The sequence below is a fragment of the Trifolium pratense genome, linkage group LG6, assembly GCF_020283565.1.
Source record: "Trifolium pratense cultivar HEN17-A07 linkage group LG6, ARS_RC_1.1, whole genome shotgun sequence".
Classification (NCBI taxonomy): domain Eukaryota; kingdom Viridiplantae; phylum Streptophyta; class Magnoliopsida; order Fabales; family Fabaceae; genus Trifolium; species Trifolium pratense.
Window position 1 is genome coordinate 35,909,230 of NC_060064.1, and position 16,078 is coordinate 35,925,307.

General features: G+C 35.3%; 1 protein-coding gene across 1 annotated transcript; it reads left to right on the top strand.

The window, feature by feature from the left end:
• The first annotated feature begins 3,265 nt into the window (after positions 1-3,265).
• LOC123892182 (probable RNA-dependent RNA polymerase 5) lies at positions 3,266-6,093 on the top strand. Its single transcript, XM_045942000.1, has 4 exons — positions 3,266-3,409; positions 4,072-4,152; positions 5,561-5,705; positions 5,867-6,093. Exons 1-4 carry the CDS (start codon positions 3,266-3,268, stop codon positions 6,091-6,093), a joined length of 597 nt encoding a protein of 198 aa, XP_045797956.1.
• The last annotated feature ends 9,985 nt before the right edge of the window (positions 6,094-16,078 follow it).

Genomic DNA, 16,078 nt, shown 5'->3' on the forward strand with positions numbered 1-16,078 from the left:
AATTTCAATGCATTAAACATACAAATGAAATAATATTCCAAAATATCAAACCAAAATTATCAAAACCATAAAATAGTACCGGTACAAACCAATATTCCAAAATACCATCAAAACAACCACATAACCAAGAATGTTCTACATCATTGTTCACTGAAATTGCTAAAAAAACAAATAACTAAGAACCATTGTTCATTAAAAATTCTAACTCAAGTATAGTAATATAGTAATTTTATATAAACGGACGGGTTCGGGGACGGGTTCGGGGTGGGTACCAATATCTCCGTTACCCGCCCCATCCCCATGTTTTGAAATCGGGGAAAACCCGAACCCAAACCCAGTCAAATCAATTTTTCCCCGTCAAACTCGAGGTGGGTTCGGGCGGGTACCCACGGATACGAGTTCTGTTGCCATGCCTATTATTGATCCGATGAAGAAAACAAATTTGTGCATTTGTATACTATAGACTTTATTAAATACCTCGAATTTAGTTCAAAACCGAAATCTGAAGACAAATTTCAAATAAATTCAAATTGATTATTGAAACTAAATTCTAAGAGTATTGTTTTTTTGGTCAAATTCTTAGACTATATTTAAGGGTTTCCTTTATTACTATTAAGTTTTGCCTAATGTTGAGTAAGAGTAATGCTAGGGTCACACGTAATGTTGCCCCATGGAGAAGAGCTTTATATAATTCTCCTCCTATCTATTTTTTAGGCACTACCGATGTGGGACTTCGCTTCTCTCATTTTTGGTTTTGCTTGAGAACTTAAATAAGGACTACATCCAATACTCAATGTGGGACTACAATGTGAGCTTTCAATTCACCTCTCACTTATGCTTGTTGTATCTCTATCAGCTTAAGCTACTATCATGTTCTGCAGCACAACCTTGTCTCTAGTTTAACTAACTCCAAAACTTATGCATTATTAGCCTAAAAGTTGAGAGTCATATTCAAAAATTTATCTCAATAAACCTTTTACTTAGGTAAAGTTGTGTTTGATTATGGAACCTTAATCAGTTAGATCTTATCTTCTTAAAATAAACAAAAGTTCCAAAATTTAGAGAATGTAGTTGTAAGCTATTGCATTGAAGGTTGAGTAGGTCAAATATTTATAAATAACTTTTTATTCATTTAGTATTGTTTTTAAAAACTAAAGCATTAATGTTATCCTAAAAGTTGAAGGTCAGGTCCAAAAGACAGCCACAATAAGCCTTTACCAAGTTAAACTTATGTTTGATTATGGACCCTTAATTTGATAATGTCCAGCTTCCGGATAAAATGTATTGAAAATGCTTGAGATGAAGTTGATCATAGTAATGATTATTTGGTCTTATAATGTGGCATCCTAGAAGTTTGTTTGGTTTTGAAGTTTGTGTTTTTGGTGATCATTAAGATCCTTTCTCGTGTCGCTGGTTGGAAGAATTTTTAGCTATTATTGATGACATAAGAAGGACAAATGCAGCACCGCAAGTGACAACTTGCCTTAAATTATAAAGTCCAGCCCTTAAAATCCCTGTTAACCCGAAGAAAATAAAGGCTTAAACTACGATTATTGCTTATTAGTTGTAGAAAAATATCTTGTTTTCTTGAATAAAAATTTGTGCTTCTAAACGAGAACGTAAATTGCACATGACATTGACAGTTAAATCTAATTACTGTGTTTACTTGTCGTTGTCGACCAAATGGTAATGATCTTGAACTTGATTGTCAAACTCTCGAGTTAAATCATTGAATCAGATGAGTTTATGACTTTAGATATCTAAACCGGGTCAATTTTCTTACGTTTTTCGGTGTAAGTTTGGGTAGGGTCACATAGAATCACGAGTTTGAGGGCATTATTGTTATTTTCTCTCAGCCATGCCCAAAATGCAACAGTTGAATAATAAGATTGTGTAGTGCACAAAGCATTACCCTAACATTTGTAGCACTCAACTCCGTAGATGAATCGAACATCCGAACTTGAACCCATCTGTAAATGAGGTGAACAATGTTGTATTGAGTCTCAACTCTCAATCACATAACTCTTAAGCATAAATCAAGTCACAAACTAAAAAACATGAACAAACCTGGTGTTACAAGTTTGCAATGAACCTAAAAGCCATCAAGGTGAATGAACCCAACTTTAATTAGCTGAATTGTTACCCCAATCTTCAACACCTTTGACCTTTCAACACACTTTCTTCATCTCTTCTTCTCTTTTCTCCAGACCCCCTAAAACAAAAACACCACTAACAATCTACCCACCCTTAAGGTAGCTACACAATAACAAAAAGGTTGAAAATCATCCCACCCTTAGCGCCTCAAACAATCTCCCGGATCCCAATTCCACTCATAGAAAAGACAAGGGAGAATCTTTAGCCTAGAAAGACTCCATTTCCAACTCAACACTTTCACCTCATCAACCAACACATGTGGATTGAAGGAACCATTAGCATAACTTAAGTTTACTTAGCTTAACCGGTTCAATATTTCCACTTTTAATATTTTCTCAAAGGAAATCATTTGAAAAAGTTATTCAGGTCTGAGGTGTTTTGTTGTTTGTTTTCACTATATTCGTTTTTCAATTTCCAATTTTGTGATGTGACCTTCAATTTCCAATTCAGTTACAATTTAGCATAATGTTGTTTGTTTTCACTATATTCGTTTTTGAATTACTGTGCTTTTGATGTGTGTAGCTGCTTACTTGAATTTTTTACAGTGTCATGTATATGCTTTTCTACTTTCTCCCTCTTTGTTTCCAATATCCTCTTTGCTATCTTGTTATACCGATCAGTTTACATAATTAGGAATTTCATTATGACTACTTATTTTCAAGTGATTTCATTGTACTGTTTTTGCTTGTAGCTTTAGTAGTGATTTCATAGCTTCATAACAGAACAGATTTTTTAAAAGACTAAAAAAACTGCTTAAAAATAAACACAGAAATTAGGAACTGTTTTGAGACTGTTTTGATTTTTGTTGTTGTTGGATTGGATTGTGAAATTGTGATATAAGCAATACCTCTGTATTATGATTTTGGGGACTGAGTTAATTTAATGTTCAATTTCATATAGTTAATTTCAATTTAGGGATTTTTTTTTGTGGATTTCCTCTACGTTTTTCTCTTGTGGCTTATCTTTTGTTTCTAATTTCTCCCAGTATTAAGGCTTTTGTTATTTTAGGTTGTATAGTGATTTATACTCCATTAGGCTTGAGCACATTCTTTATGACTTGTTTGTTTTTTATTTTAATGTTGCTATACACTTTAGATTGATCTATAAGGCTATGGCGACAAAAGGATCTAGTAAACTATATACTATTTCTGATTTATGGAGTGGTCTTGAAGATATTCGTGATCAAGTCAATCAACAAAGTATCCGTCTCTTCAGATTACTTCAACTTGAGTCCTCAAATTTACTTGCTCCGCTTGTGCTCGAACTGTTGAAGCACTACAACTGTGATTTAAACACCTTTATCTTCAACGGTCATAGTTTTGCTATTACATTGGAGTAGTGGGTAACCCACTACTATACATATGGTAGTAGTGGGTTACCCCCTACTTATGATAGTAGTGGGTAACCCCCTACTTATGTTATGTTAGTAGTGGGTAACCCCCTACTTATAGTAGTGGGTAACCCCCTACTACTATCATAGTAGTGGGTTACCCCCTACTAAATAAGTAGTGGGTAACCCCCTACTAAGATATAGTAGAGGGTAACGCACTACTAACATAATGTTAGTAGTGGGTTACCCACTACTATCATAACATAACATAAGTAGTGGGTTACCCACTTCTAACATAACATAAGTAGTGGGTAACCCACTACTATCATAAGTAGTGGGTTACCCTCTACTTATGTTAGTAGTGCGTTACCCATTACTTACCCACTACTAACATTAGTAGGGGGTTACCCACTACTTATGTTAGTAGTGGGTTATCCTCTGCTATCATAGTAGTGGGTAACCCACATATTAGTAAGAAAAATACTTGTTATATGCTTGCACATTTCATAACTAACCAGAATTCTACAATGTACATGTTATTTAGCAAGACTGTTCGATTGTAATTCTATTGTAATTTTTTGTTACAGGTCGAAGGTATCACATGGGACCCATACACCCGAGAAATGCTGCCTGATCACTTGCATGATCAGATCCAATTCTGTACAATTGTATGCACTTTTAATCTATTAGTAGGTTGCTTTTAAATTTATGCATATAGAGAATGTTAAAGTAAGCTTACCATGTTCCACTCGAAAAGGGCTAAAAATCGGGAAAAAAGGTTATTTTTACTTTTTGAGGAAACATCTAGTTATTTTACTGATGACATATTAGATCATAAAATAGACGAAGTAGATATGTCTTTAACTGCAGAAGAGAACTTTAAACGAAAAATTAATAAATTTAAAGAACTTTTCTCAAGAAAAAATATTTTGAAATTTGAAATAATGACTGGAGAAGAAGCAATTTCAATTGACTCTATCATTATCGTTACGTTACGGATATTTTTATTTTAGTTACAATTTTCTCAAGTTATCATTTCGGCCATCAAAAATAAATAAATTATATTTTATTAAAATTATTTTTGCAATAATTATTTTTAATATAAATTTTTGCAATAATTATTTTATTAATGCAAATTATTTTTAATATAAATGATTTTCTGCGAATTGTCAGAATTCGGAACGCAGAAACTGAATTTTTTAAGTTTTTAAAAAATTCAGTTTCTGTTTTCCGAATTAATCAGAAACTTGTGTTTCTGGACAGAACCAAACTAGCGAGCAAAAAAAGTTTTCCGAACAAAAGGGAGGGTGTGGGATGCAAAATTCAGTTTGTAGATTCCGAAGTCAACATTTGAGGGGCAAACTGGGAAGTTTGGAGGGTAGGCGAGCAAAAGGGAGGGTGGGATGAGAAATTTTCATATATTCTATCGGCTCAAGCCCACACACTGCTTAACGTAGGCCCATAAATTATGCACATTTCTCTCACATTTCTCTCTCTCTTCTTCTTCTTTCACGGAACCATGAACTTCTCAGGCGACGGTAACGCAGCATTCGCCGGCGGCTCTCAGGGTGCCAACTCTCCCTTCACTCCCTTCAAGGTTCTTTTTATCTTTCCATTTTATTCTTCTGCGAATTGCTAGAAATTGGATAAGTAATTATAAAATTGGATGGCCATTGTTGAGGATAAAAATGTACTATGAATGGACTTGGGACCCGGGAGATTGTCTTCTCCGGTGACCCACTAGGTGGTTTTTCAGGCGAGATGCAGTCCTGCTTTGTCCCAGACTTCTTTTGTGCTTTCTTTTATAAGGGTGTGGGTGCTTTTTGCTGTAATCAGGGGCTGTTGTGTCTAGGGATACTGCTTTTGTTTTGGTGATCCTCACCTTTGTTCCTTGCCCCTCTAATACTTCTTGTATTGGAGGAAGCCTTAATAAAATTTTGCCGATTAAAAAAAAAGTAATTAGAAATTTCTATTGAATGAATTTATAAATGAATATCGAATTTAAAATTAATAAATAGATTTTGGATTCTCATTTTGTTATAATATATTTTCTTTCCTTTTCTGGTTAATTTATAGAGTTTAAATAGATCATATTTATCTAAATATTTGATCGCATTGCTGAGTTATGGAGGAGTTCCAAATGAATTCTTCATGGATGTACTTAAAAGAAATTTAGAAGATGCAGACCATATCTATACCAAACTGGGTACTGCCCTCACAGGTAGTTTTCTTACATACTTCTAATTATCAAATACTAATATGTCCATTGATCATTTTAAGATAAAACTGTTAGTTATTGAGACTTTAATTTAATTGTTCTACTTCCTTAAATACATCGGAGTTCCCCTTAACAGTGGTTTTCAATTGTTGATGCACTTGCAGTTTCTGTCAACCATGGTGAGATGGATGATTACAATGCTGCAGCAATGATTTTATGTGGGATCCCTCTTGAGGAACTGTTTCTACAGTATCACCTGAATATACTTGTAAAAGCGGAAAAGAACAGGCTTGGAGAAGGGAAACTATACTTAGAAGATTGTTTCTACATGATGGGGACCGTTGATCCCACTCGTACCCTTAAACCCAATCAAGTCTGCATTATTCGGTAAGCACAAATATTACATTTGTCCCGATTCCATTATTCTCCCGCTCCTTTCCTCATTCCCTTTTACTATTGCTTGTGTAAGACTTTTGTTGTTCCTCCTCTCGTACACTTTCATGTCTTTTTCAGAGGGTAACGCACTACTAACATAAGTAGAGGGTAACCCACTACTATATGATAGTAGTGGGTTACCCACTATGAGATATTCCTGCCACAGTGCCAGAAAATAGTCATGCAGTGGCAGATTTATAAGTAGAGGGTAACCCACTACTATCACTACTATATGATAGTAGTGGGTTACCCTCTACTAACATAAGTAGGGGCATAAGTAGTGGGTAACCCCCTACTAATGTTAGTAGTGGGTAACCCCCTACTAATGTTAGTAGTGGGTTACCCTCTACTAACATAAGTTAAGTAGTGGGTAACCCACTACTAACATAAGTAGGGGGTTACCCCCTACTTATGAGTGTAGTGCCCACCACTCAATACCTAGAGAAATTGTGACTGATACCATATTAGGAACTAAGAGATTCATGATAAGCAAGAAAATAGAGTGGAAGTAAAATGTATTTCACTTAGCTTATTACAGTTGTACAGATGAGTGAGTATATATACAAGCGGTGAAGTACATAGTAATAAGCTAGTGCTAGTTGCACAGGATTCTAGCTGTCTAATAAACTCTAACTGCTATAAAGTTGGAGTGAGACGTTGGAATTTGTGCGATTTTTTGACAATACAAAAACATTAACAAGCATGTGTGTGAGCGTTACCATATACATATTACGTGATGCTTCAACGTCACTGGACACCTTCCAGTGACAACCTCTTCCTCTATGTTACGCTCAGGGCACCTACATTGACATCCAGCGAAAAACAAAAAACTTATGTTAGTAGAGGGTAACCCCCTACTTATGTTAGTAGTGGGTTACCCACTACTTAACTTATGTTAGTAGAGGGTAACCCACTACTAACATTAGTAGGGGGTAACCCTCTACTCTCATAAGTAGGGGGTAACCCCCTACTAACAGTAGTGGGTTACCCAACAACAACAACAACAACAACATAATAATAATAATAATATTAATAATAATAATAATAATAATAATAGACGCTGCTTTAATCATTTTGTATTTGAAATGGAACTACGGGAAGTGTGCTGCGTAAGAATAAAACACTTTCTAGTTTCTATATCACGGTCAAAAAAGAAAAAGAGAACAACATATTTTATAATATTCGTATTTTTCCCTAGCGTCCAGACGTGCACTCCCGTGCCCGTTTGTCCACTCTTTTTATGTTAAAATGTTAAAAGTAGTTATATTTTGTGTTTGAAATATGATAACCGACTTCAACTTCCATCCTTTAAATTATTTTTTTTGAAATTTTTACAATAAATGAAGGGTAAAAATTTGAAACAAAGTTACTTTTGGTGTAATCTATTTTTTAATAATTTTTTAGTTTTTTGATTTTTTTTAATAAGTAAATAGAAGTTGTAGAAGTTGATAATAATTAAAAAAATGAAAGTGAGGATTTGATAATGAACCCAACCCAATGAATATTGAACGGGTTGGGTAACCGATTAGGCCAAATCCGGTCCAACCCAACCCGCATACACCCTTAATCAATCATGCCTACTTCAATACTGTGAGTTTATGTTTTATTAAAATATAATTTTTTACACAATTTAATAAAATATAAAAACGGATCACAAAATATACGACTTGAATCTTATATTTCAAACTAAATAAAAAACTGAAAGACGGACACAGGAGTAGACCTCGTGTATTAAATAATACTACTAGTAAATGAATTATTAAAAGAGGGAAATTTTATTTTTTAATTTTAATGGGTTAGAGGGAGAAGTTTGGTTTTGAAATATTGTAAACCGTGAGTATCGTTCCCTTACTTTCCCCTTTCGCTCTTCTTCTTCTTCATCGATTCCTCTTCTTCTTCTTTCACCATTTTTTACAATAGCAACCTGACCGCCGCCCCTGCCGCGTACCTGAATCGCGACCTGACCGCCGCTGCCGCGTACCGCACAGACACGGTCACTCACCTCCCTAAGGTAAACTTGTCGTTTGTTGATTTTTGATGATGAATGATTGTTTGTAGCATTGGCTGATGAATGGGTAACCCACTACTTATATTATGTTAGTAGTGGGTAACCTCCTACTTATGGTAGTAGTGGGTTACCAACTAGTATATATTAGAAGGGGGTTACCCATTACTATCATAGTAGTGGGGGTTACCCATTACTATCATAGTAGTGGGTTACCCTCTACTAAATAAGTAGTGGGTAACCCCCTACTAAGATATAGTAGAGGGTAACGCACTACTAACATATGTTAGTAGTGGGTTACCCTCTACTAACATAAGTTAAGTAGTGGATAACCCACTACTAACATAAGTAGGGTAACCCACTACTATACTATACTATCATATAGTAGTGGGTTACCCTCTACTTATGTTAGTAGTGCGTTACCCTCTACACCCACTACTAACATAACAAAATTAGTGGGTAACCCCCTACTATATGTTAGTAGTGGGTTACCCACTACTAACATATAGTAGGGGGTATTCCACTACTTTTGTTATGTTAGTAGTGGGTAACCCACTACTTAACTTTAACTTATGTTAGTAGAGGGTAACCCACTACTAACATAAGTAGTGGGTTACCCCCTACTTATGAGTGTAGTGCCCACCACCCAATACCTATAGCCAAAGCAATATTAAACTTGTTAAGTAGGGGGTAACCCTCTACTCTCATAAGTAGGGGGTAACCCCCTACTAACAGTAGTGGGTTAACCAACAACAACAACAGCAACAACAACAACAACATAATAATAATAATAATAATAATAATAATAATAATAATAATAATAATAATAATAGACGCTGCTTTAATCATTTTGTATTTGAAATGGAACTACGGGAAGTGTGCTGCGTAAGAATAAAACACTTTCTAGTTTCTATATCACGGTCTAAAAAGAAAAAGAGAACAAAAACAAAAAATGTGTCAAACACCAGAACAACGACAGCAGGAACAACGACAGCAACAACAACAACAACAAAACTGTAACCGTAACGGTAGAAAGAAAGAGAGAGAGAAATGCAAAGGGAATAAAGGTAGAAGAAGAGTTTATATAGGAAATGAAAAATGAAAGAAAAAAAATTAATTAATTAATTAATTAATAAAGAAAGTACGGTAATAGTTTGGCCGTTTTGCGTATGCGAGTGAATGAAGTGAAAGGAAAAGACTTGACTTTGAGAATCTTCAAATACAAAATGATTAAAGCAGCGTCTATTATTATTATTATTATTATTATTATTATTATTATGTTGTTGTTGTTGCCGTCTCGTCAAACAAAACATTTTTTTCATGGTTGATCAGAATCGGTCCAGATGCATATGACAAACCCCAAATATGGCATCTTTTCTAAGTAGGGGCATAAGTAGTGGGTAACCCCCTACTAATGTTAGTAGTGGGTTACCCTCTACTAACATAAGTTAAGTAGTGGGTAACCCACTACTAACATAAGTAGGGGGTAACCCCCTACTTATGAGTGTAGTGCCCACCACTCAATACATATAGCCAAAGCAATATTAAACTTGTTAAGTGAGATTGATTACTAAAATCTTAGTAGCTTGTATAACCTGATCTTCAAGGCAAAATTCATGAGTTGAACACATGGATGCACACCAAGGCCTTGTCAAGCTGCTTGTTCAACCAGTTGTCGAGATACAATTTCCCTTTCAAATCCACCTTTGGAGCAACAAATACCTGATGGAGGGTAACGCACTACTAACATAAGTAGAGGGTAACCCACTACTATTTACCCACTACTATATATTAGTATGGGGTTACCCACTACTAACAATAAGTAGGGGGTAACCCCACTTATGTTAGTAGTGGGTTACCCACTACTTAACCCACTACTAACATATAGTAGGGGGTAACCCATTACTTTTGTTATGTTAGTAGTGGGTTACCCCCTACTTATGATAGTAGTGGGTTACCCACTACTTATGTTATGTTATTAGTGGGTAACCCCCGACTTATGGTAGTAGTGGGTTACCCACTACTATATATTAGTAGGGGTTACCCACTACTATATATTAGTAGGGGGTTACCCATTACTATCATAGTAGTGGGTTACCCTCTACCAAATAAGTAGTGGGTAACCCCCTACTAAGATATAGTAGAGGGTAACACACTACTAACATAAGTCTACTAATGTTAGTAGTGGGTTACCCTCAACTAACATAAGTTAAGTAGTGGGTAACCCACTACTAACATAAGTAGGGGGTCACCCCCTACTTATGAGTGTAGTGCCCATCACTCAATACCTAGAGAAATTGTGACTGATACCATATTAGGAACTAAGAGATTCATGATAAGCAAGAAAATAGAGTGGAAGTAAAATGTATTTCACTTAGCTTATTACAGTTGTACAGATGAGTGAGTATATATACAAGCGGTGAAGTCCATAGTAATAAGCTAGTGCTAGTTGCACAGAATTCTAGCTGTCTAATAAACTCTAACTGCTATAAAGTTGGAGTGAGCGATTTTTGTGCGATTTGTGCGATTTTTTGACAATACAAAAACATTAACAAGCATGTGTGTGAGCGTTACCATATACATATTACGTGATGCTTCAACGTTACTGGACACCTTCCAGTGACAACCTCTTCCTCTATGTTACGCTCAGGGCACCTACATTGACATCCAGCGAAAAACAAAAAACTTATGTTAGTAGAGGGTAACCCCCTACTTATGTTAGTAGTGGGTTACCCACTACTTAACTTATGTTAGTAGAGGGTAACCCACTACTAACATTAGTAGGGGGTAACCCTCTACTCTCATAAGTAGGGGGTAACCCCCACTAACAGTAGTGGGTTACCCAACAACAACAACATAATAATAATAATAATAATAATAATAGACACTGCTTTAATAATTTTGTATTTGAAATCGAACTACGGGAAGTGTGTTGCGTAAGAATAAAACACTTTCTAGTTTCTATATCACGGTCAAAAAAGAAAAAGAGAACAACATATTTTATAATATTCGTATTTTTCCCTAGCGTCCAGACGTGCACTCCCGTGCCCGTTTGTCCACTCTTTTTATGTTAAAATGTTAAAAGTAGTTATATTTTGTGTTTGAAATATGATAATCGACTTCAACTTCCATCCTTTAAATTTTTTTTTGAAATTTTTACAATAAATGAAGGGTAAAATTTGAAACAAAGTTACTTTTGGTGTAATCTATTTTTTAATAATTTTTAGTTTTTTGATTTTTTTTAATAAGTAAATAGAAGTTGTAGAAGTTGATAATAATTAAAAAAATGAAAGTGAGGATTTGATAATGAAAGTGAGGATTTGATAATGAACCCAACCCAATGAATATTGAACGGGTTGGGTAACCGATTAGGCCAAATCCGGTCCAACCCAACCCGCATACACCCTTAATCAATCATGCCTACTTCAATACTCTGAGTTTATGTTTTATTAAAATATAATTTTTTACACAATTTTATAAAATATAAAAACGGATCACAAAATATATGACTTGAATCTAATATTTCAAACTAAATAAAAAACTGAAAGACGAACACAGGAGTAGACCTCGTGTATTAAATAATGCTACTAGTAAATGAATTATTAAAAGAGGAAAATTTTATTTTTTAATTTTAATGGGTTAGAGGGAGAAGTTTGGTTTTGAAATATTGTAAACCGTGAGTATCGTTCCCTTAGTTTCCCCTTTCGCTCTTCTTCTTCTTCATCGATTCCTCTTCTTCTTCTTTCACCATTTTTTACAATAGCAACCTGACCGTCGCCGCTGCCGCGTACCTGAATCGCGACCTGACCGCCACTGCCGCGTACCGCACAGACATGGTCACTCACCTCCCTAAGGTAAACTTGTCGTTTGTTAATTTTTGATGATGAATGATGAGTGATTGTTTGTAGTTTGTACATTGGCTGATGAATGGGTAACCCACTACTTATGTTATGTTAGTAGTGGGTTACCCACTACTATATATTAGTAGGGGGTTACCCATTACTATCATAGTAGTGGGTTACCCTCTACTAAATAAGTAGTGGGTAACCCTCTACTAAGATATAGTAGAGGGTAACGCACTACTAACATATGTTAGTAGTGGGTTACCCTCTACTAACATAAGTTAAGTAGTGGGTTACCCTCTACTTATGTTAGTAGTGGGTACTTATGTTAGTAGTGGGTTACCCACTACTAACATAACAAAAGTAGTGGAATACCCCCTACTATATGTTAGTAGTGGGTTACCCACTACTTAACTTTAACTTATGTTAGTAGAGGGTAACCCACTACTAACATAAGTAGTGGGTTACCCCCTACTTATGAGTGTAGTGCCCACCACTCAATACCTATAGCCAAAGCAATATTAAACTTGTTAAGTGAGATTGATTACTGTAGAGGGTAACCCACTACTAACATTAGTATGGGGTAACCCTCTACTCTCATAAGTAGGGGGTAACCCCCTACTAACAGTAGTGGGTTACCCAACAACAACAACAACATAATAATAATAATAATAATAATAATAATAATAATAATAATAATAATAATAATAATAATAATAATAATAATAATAATAATAATAATAATAATAAACGCTGCTTTAATCATTTTGTATTTGAAATGGAACTACGGGAAGTGTGCTGCGTAAGAATAAAACACTTTCTAGTTTCTATATCACGGTCTAAAAAGAAAAAGAGAACAAAAACAAAAAATGTGTCAAACACCAAAACTGTAACCGTAACGGTAGAAAGAAAGAGAAAGAGAAATGCAAAGGGAATGAAGGTAGAAGAAGAGTTTATATAGGAAATGAAAAATGAAAGAAAAAAATTAATTAATTAATTAATTAATAAAGAAAGTACGGTAATAGTTTGGCCGTTTTGCGTATGCGAGTGAATGAAGTGAAAGGAAAAGACTTGACTTTGAGAATCTTCAAATACAAAATGATTAAAGCAGCGTCTATTATTATTATTATTATGTTGTTGTTGTTGTTGTTGTTGCCGTCTCGTCAAACAAAACATTTTTCTCATTGTTGATCAGAATCGGTCCAGATGCATATGACAAACCCCAAATATGGCATCTTTTCCAAGTAGGGGCATAAGTAGTGGGTAACCCCCTACTAACATTAGTAGTGGGTTACCCTCTACTAACATAAGTTAAGTAGTGGGTAACCCACTACTAACATAAGTAGGGGGTAACCCCCTACTTATGAGTGTAGTGCCCACCACTTAATACATATAGCCAAAGCCATATTAAACTTGTTAAGTGAGATTGATTACTAAAATCTTAGTAGCTTGTATAACCTGATCTCCAAGGCAAAATTCATGAGTTGAACGCATGGATGCACACCAAGGCCTTGTCAAGCTGCTTGTTCAACCAGTTGTCGAGATACAATTTCCCTTTCAAATCCAGCTTTGGAGCAACAAATACCTGATGGAGGGTAACGCACTACTAACATAAGTAGAGGGTAACCCACTACTATTTACCCACTACTATATATTAGTAGGGGGTTACCCACTAGTAACAATAAGTAGGGGGTAACCCCCTACTTATGTTAGTAGTGGGTTACCCACTACTTAACTTATGTTAGTAGAGGGTAACCCACTACTAACATATAGTAGGGGGTAACCCATTACTTTTGTTATGTTAGTAGTGGGTACTTATGATAGTAATGGGTTACCCACTACTTATGTTATGTTATTAGTGGTTAACCCCCGACTTATGGTAGTAGTGGGTTACCCACTACTATATATTAGTAGGGGTTACCCACTACTATATATTAGTAGGGGGTTACCCATTACTATCATAGTAGTGGGTTACCCTCTACCAAATAAGTAGTGGGTAACCCCCTACTAAGATATAGTAGAGGGTAACGCACTACTAACATAAGTCTACTAATGTTAGTAGTGGGTTAGCCTCTACTAACATAAGTTAAGTAGTGGGTAACCCACTACTAACATAAGTAGGGGCATAAGTAGTGGGTAACCCCCTACTAATGTTAGTAGTGGGTTACCCTCTACTAACATAAGTTAAGTAGTGGGTAACCCACTACTAACATAAGTCGGGGGTCACCCCCTACTTATGAGTGTAGTGCCCACCACTCAATACCTAGAGAAATTGTGACTGATACCATATTAGGAACTAAGAGATTTCATGATAAGCAAGAAAATAGAGTGGAAGTAAAATGTATTTCACTTAGCTTATTGCAGTTGTACAGATGAGTGAGTATATATACAAGCGGTGAAGTACATAGTAATAAGCTAGTGCTAGTTGCACAGAATTCTAGCTGTCTAATAAACTCTAACTGCTATAAAGTTGGAGTGAGACGTTGGAATTTGTGCGATTTTTTGACAATACAAAAACATTAACAAGCATGTGTGTGAGCGTTACCATATACATATTACGTGATGCTTCAACGTTACTGGACACCTTCCAGTGACAACCTCTTCCTCTATGTTACGCTCAGGGCACCTACATTGACATCCAGCGAAAAACGAAAAACTTATGTTAGTAGAGGGTAACCCCCTACTTATGTTAGTAGTGGGTTACCCACTACTTAACTTATGTTAGTAGAGGGTAACCCACTACTAACATTAGTAGGGGGTAACCCTCTACTCTCATAAGTAGCGGGTAACCCCCTACTAACAGTAGTGGGTTACCCAACAACAACAACAACAACAACATAATAATAATAATAATAATAATAGACACTGCTTTAATCATTTTGTATTTGAAATCGAACTACGGGAAGTGTGTTGCGTAAGAATAAAACACTTTCTAGTTTCTATATCACGGTCAAAAAACAAAAAGAGAACAACATATTTTATAATATTCGTATTTTTCTCTAGCGTCCAGACGTGCACTCCCGTGCCCGTTTGTCTACTCTTTTTATGTTAAAATGTTAAAAGTAGTTATATTTTGTGTTTGAAATATGATAACCGACTTCAACTTCCATCCTTTAAATTTTTTTTTGAAATTTTTACAATAAATGAAGGGTAAAATTTGAAACAAAGTTACTTTTGGTGTAATCTATTTTTTAATAATTTTTTAGTTTTTTGATTTTTTTTAATAAGTAAATAGAAGTTGTAGAAGTTGATAATAATTAAAAAAATGAAAGTGAGGATTTGATAATGAAAGTGAAGATTTGATAATGAACCCAACCCAATGAATATTGAACGGGTTGGGTAACCGATTAGGCCAAATCCGATCCAACCCAACCCGCATACACCCTTAATCAATCCTGCCTACTTCAATACTCTGAGTTTATGTTTTATTAAAATATAATTTTTTACACAATTTAATAAAATATAAAAACGGATCACAAAATATATGACTTGAATCTAATATTTCAAACTAAATAAAAAACTGAAAGACGGACACAGGAGTAGACCTCGTGTATTAAATAATACTACTAGTAAATGAATTATTAAAAGAGGGAAATTTTATTTTTTAATTTTAATGGATTAGAGGGAGAAGTTTGGTTTTGAAATATTGTAAACCGTGAGTATCGTTCCCTTAGTTTCCCCTTTCGCTCTTCTTCTTCTTCATCGATTCCTCTTCTTCTTCTTTCACCATTTTTTACAATAACAACCTGACCGCCGCCGCTGCCGCGTACCTGAATCGCGACCTGACCGCCACTGCTGCGTACCGCACAGACATGGTCACTCACCTCCCTAAGGTAAACTTGTCGTTTGTTGATTTTTGATGATGAATGATTGTTTGTAGTTTGTACATTGGCTGATGAATGGGTAACCCACTACTTATGTTATGTTAGTAGTGGGTTACCCACTACTATATATTATTAGGGGGTTACCCATTACTATCATAGTAGTGGGTTACCCTCTACTAAATAAGTAGTGGGTAACCCCCTACTAAGATATAGTAGAGGGTAACGCACTACTAACATAAGTTAAGTAGTGGGTAACCCACTACTAACATA

Coding starts and splice junctions, on each gene's coding strand:
- LOC123892182 (XM_045942000.1), top strand. CDS start 3,266: ATGGCGACAAAAGGATCTAGTAAACTATATACTATTTCTGATTTATGG. Junction 4,153..5,560: donor AGATCCAATTCTGTACAATT/GTATGCACTTTT, acceptor GTTAATTTATAG/AGTTTAAATAGATCATATTT. Junction 5,706..5,866: donor ACTGGGTACTGCCCTCACAG/GTAGTTTTCTTA, acceptor ATGCACTTGCAG/TTTCTGTCAACCATGGTGAG.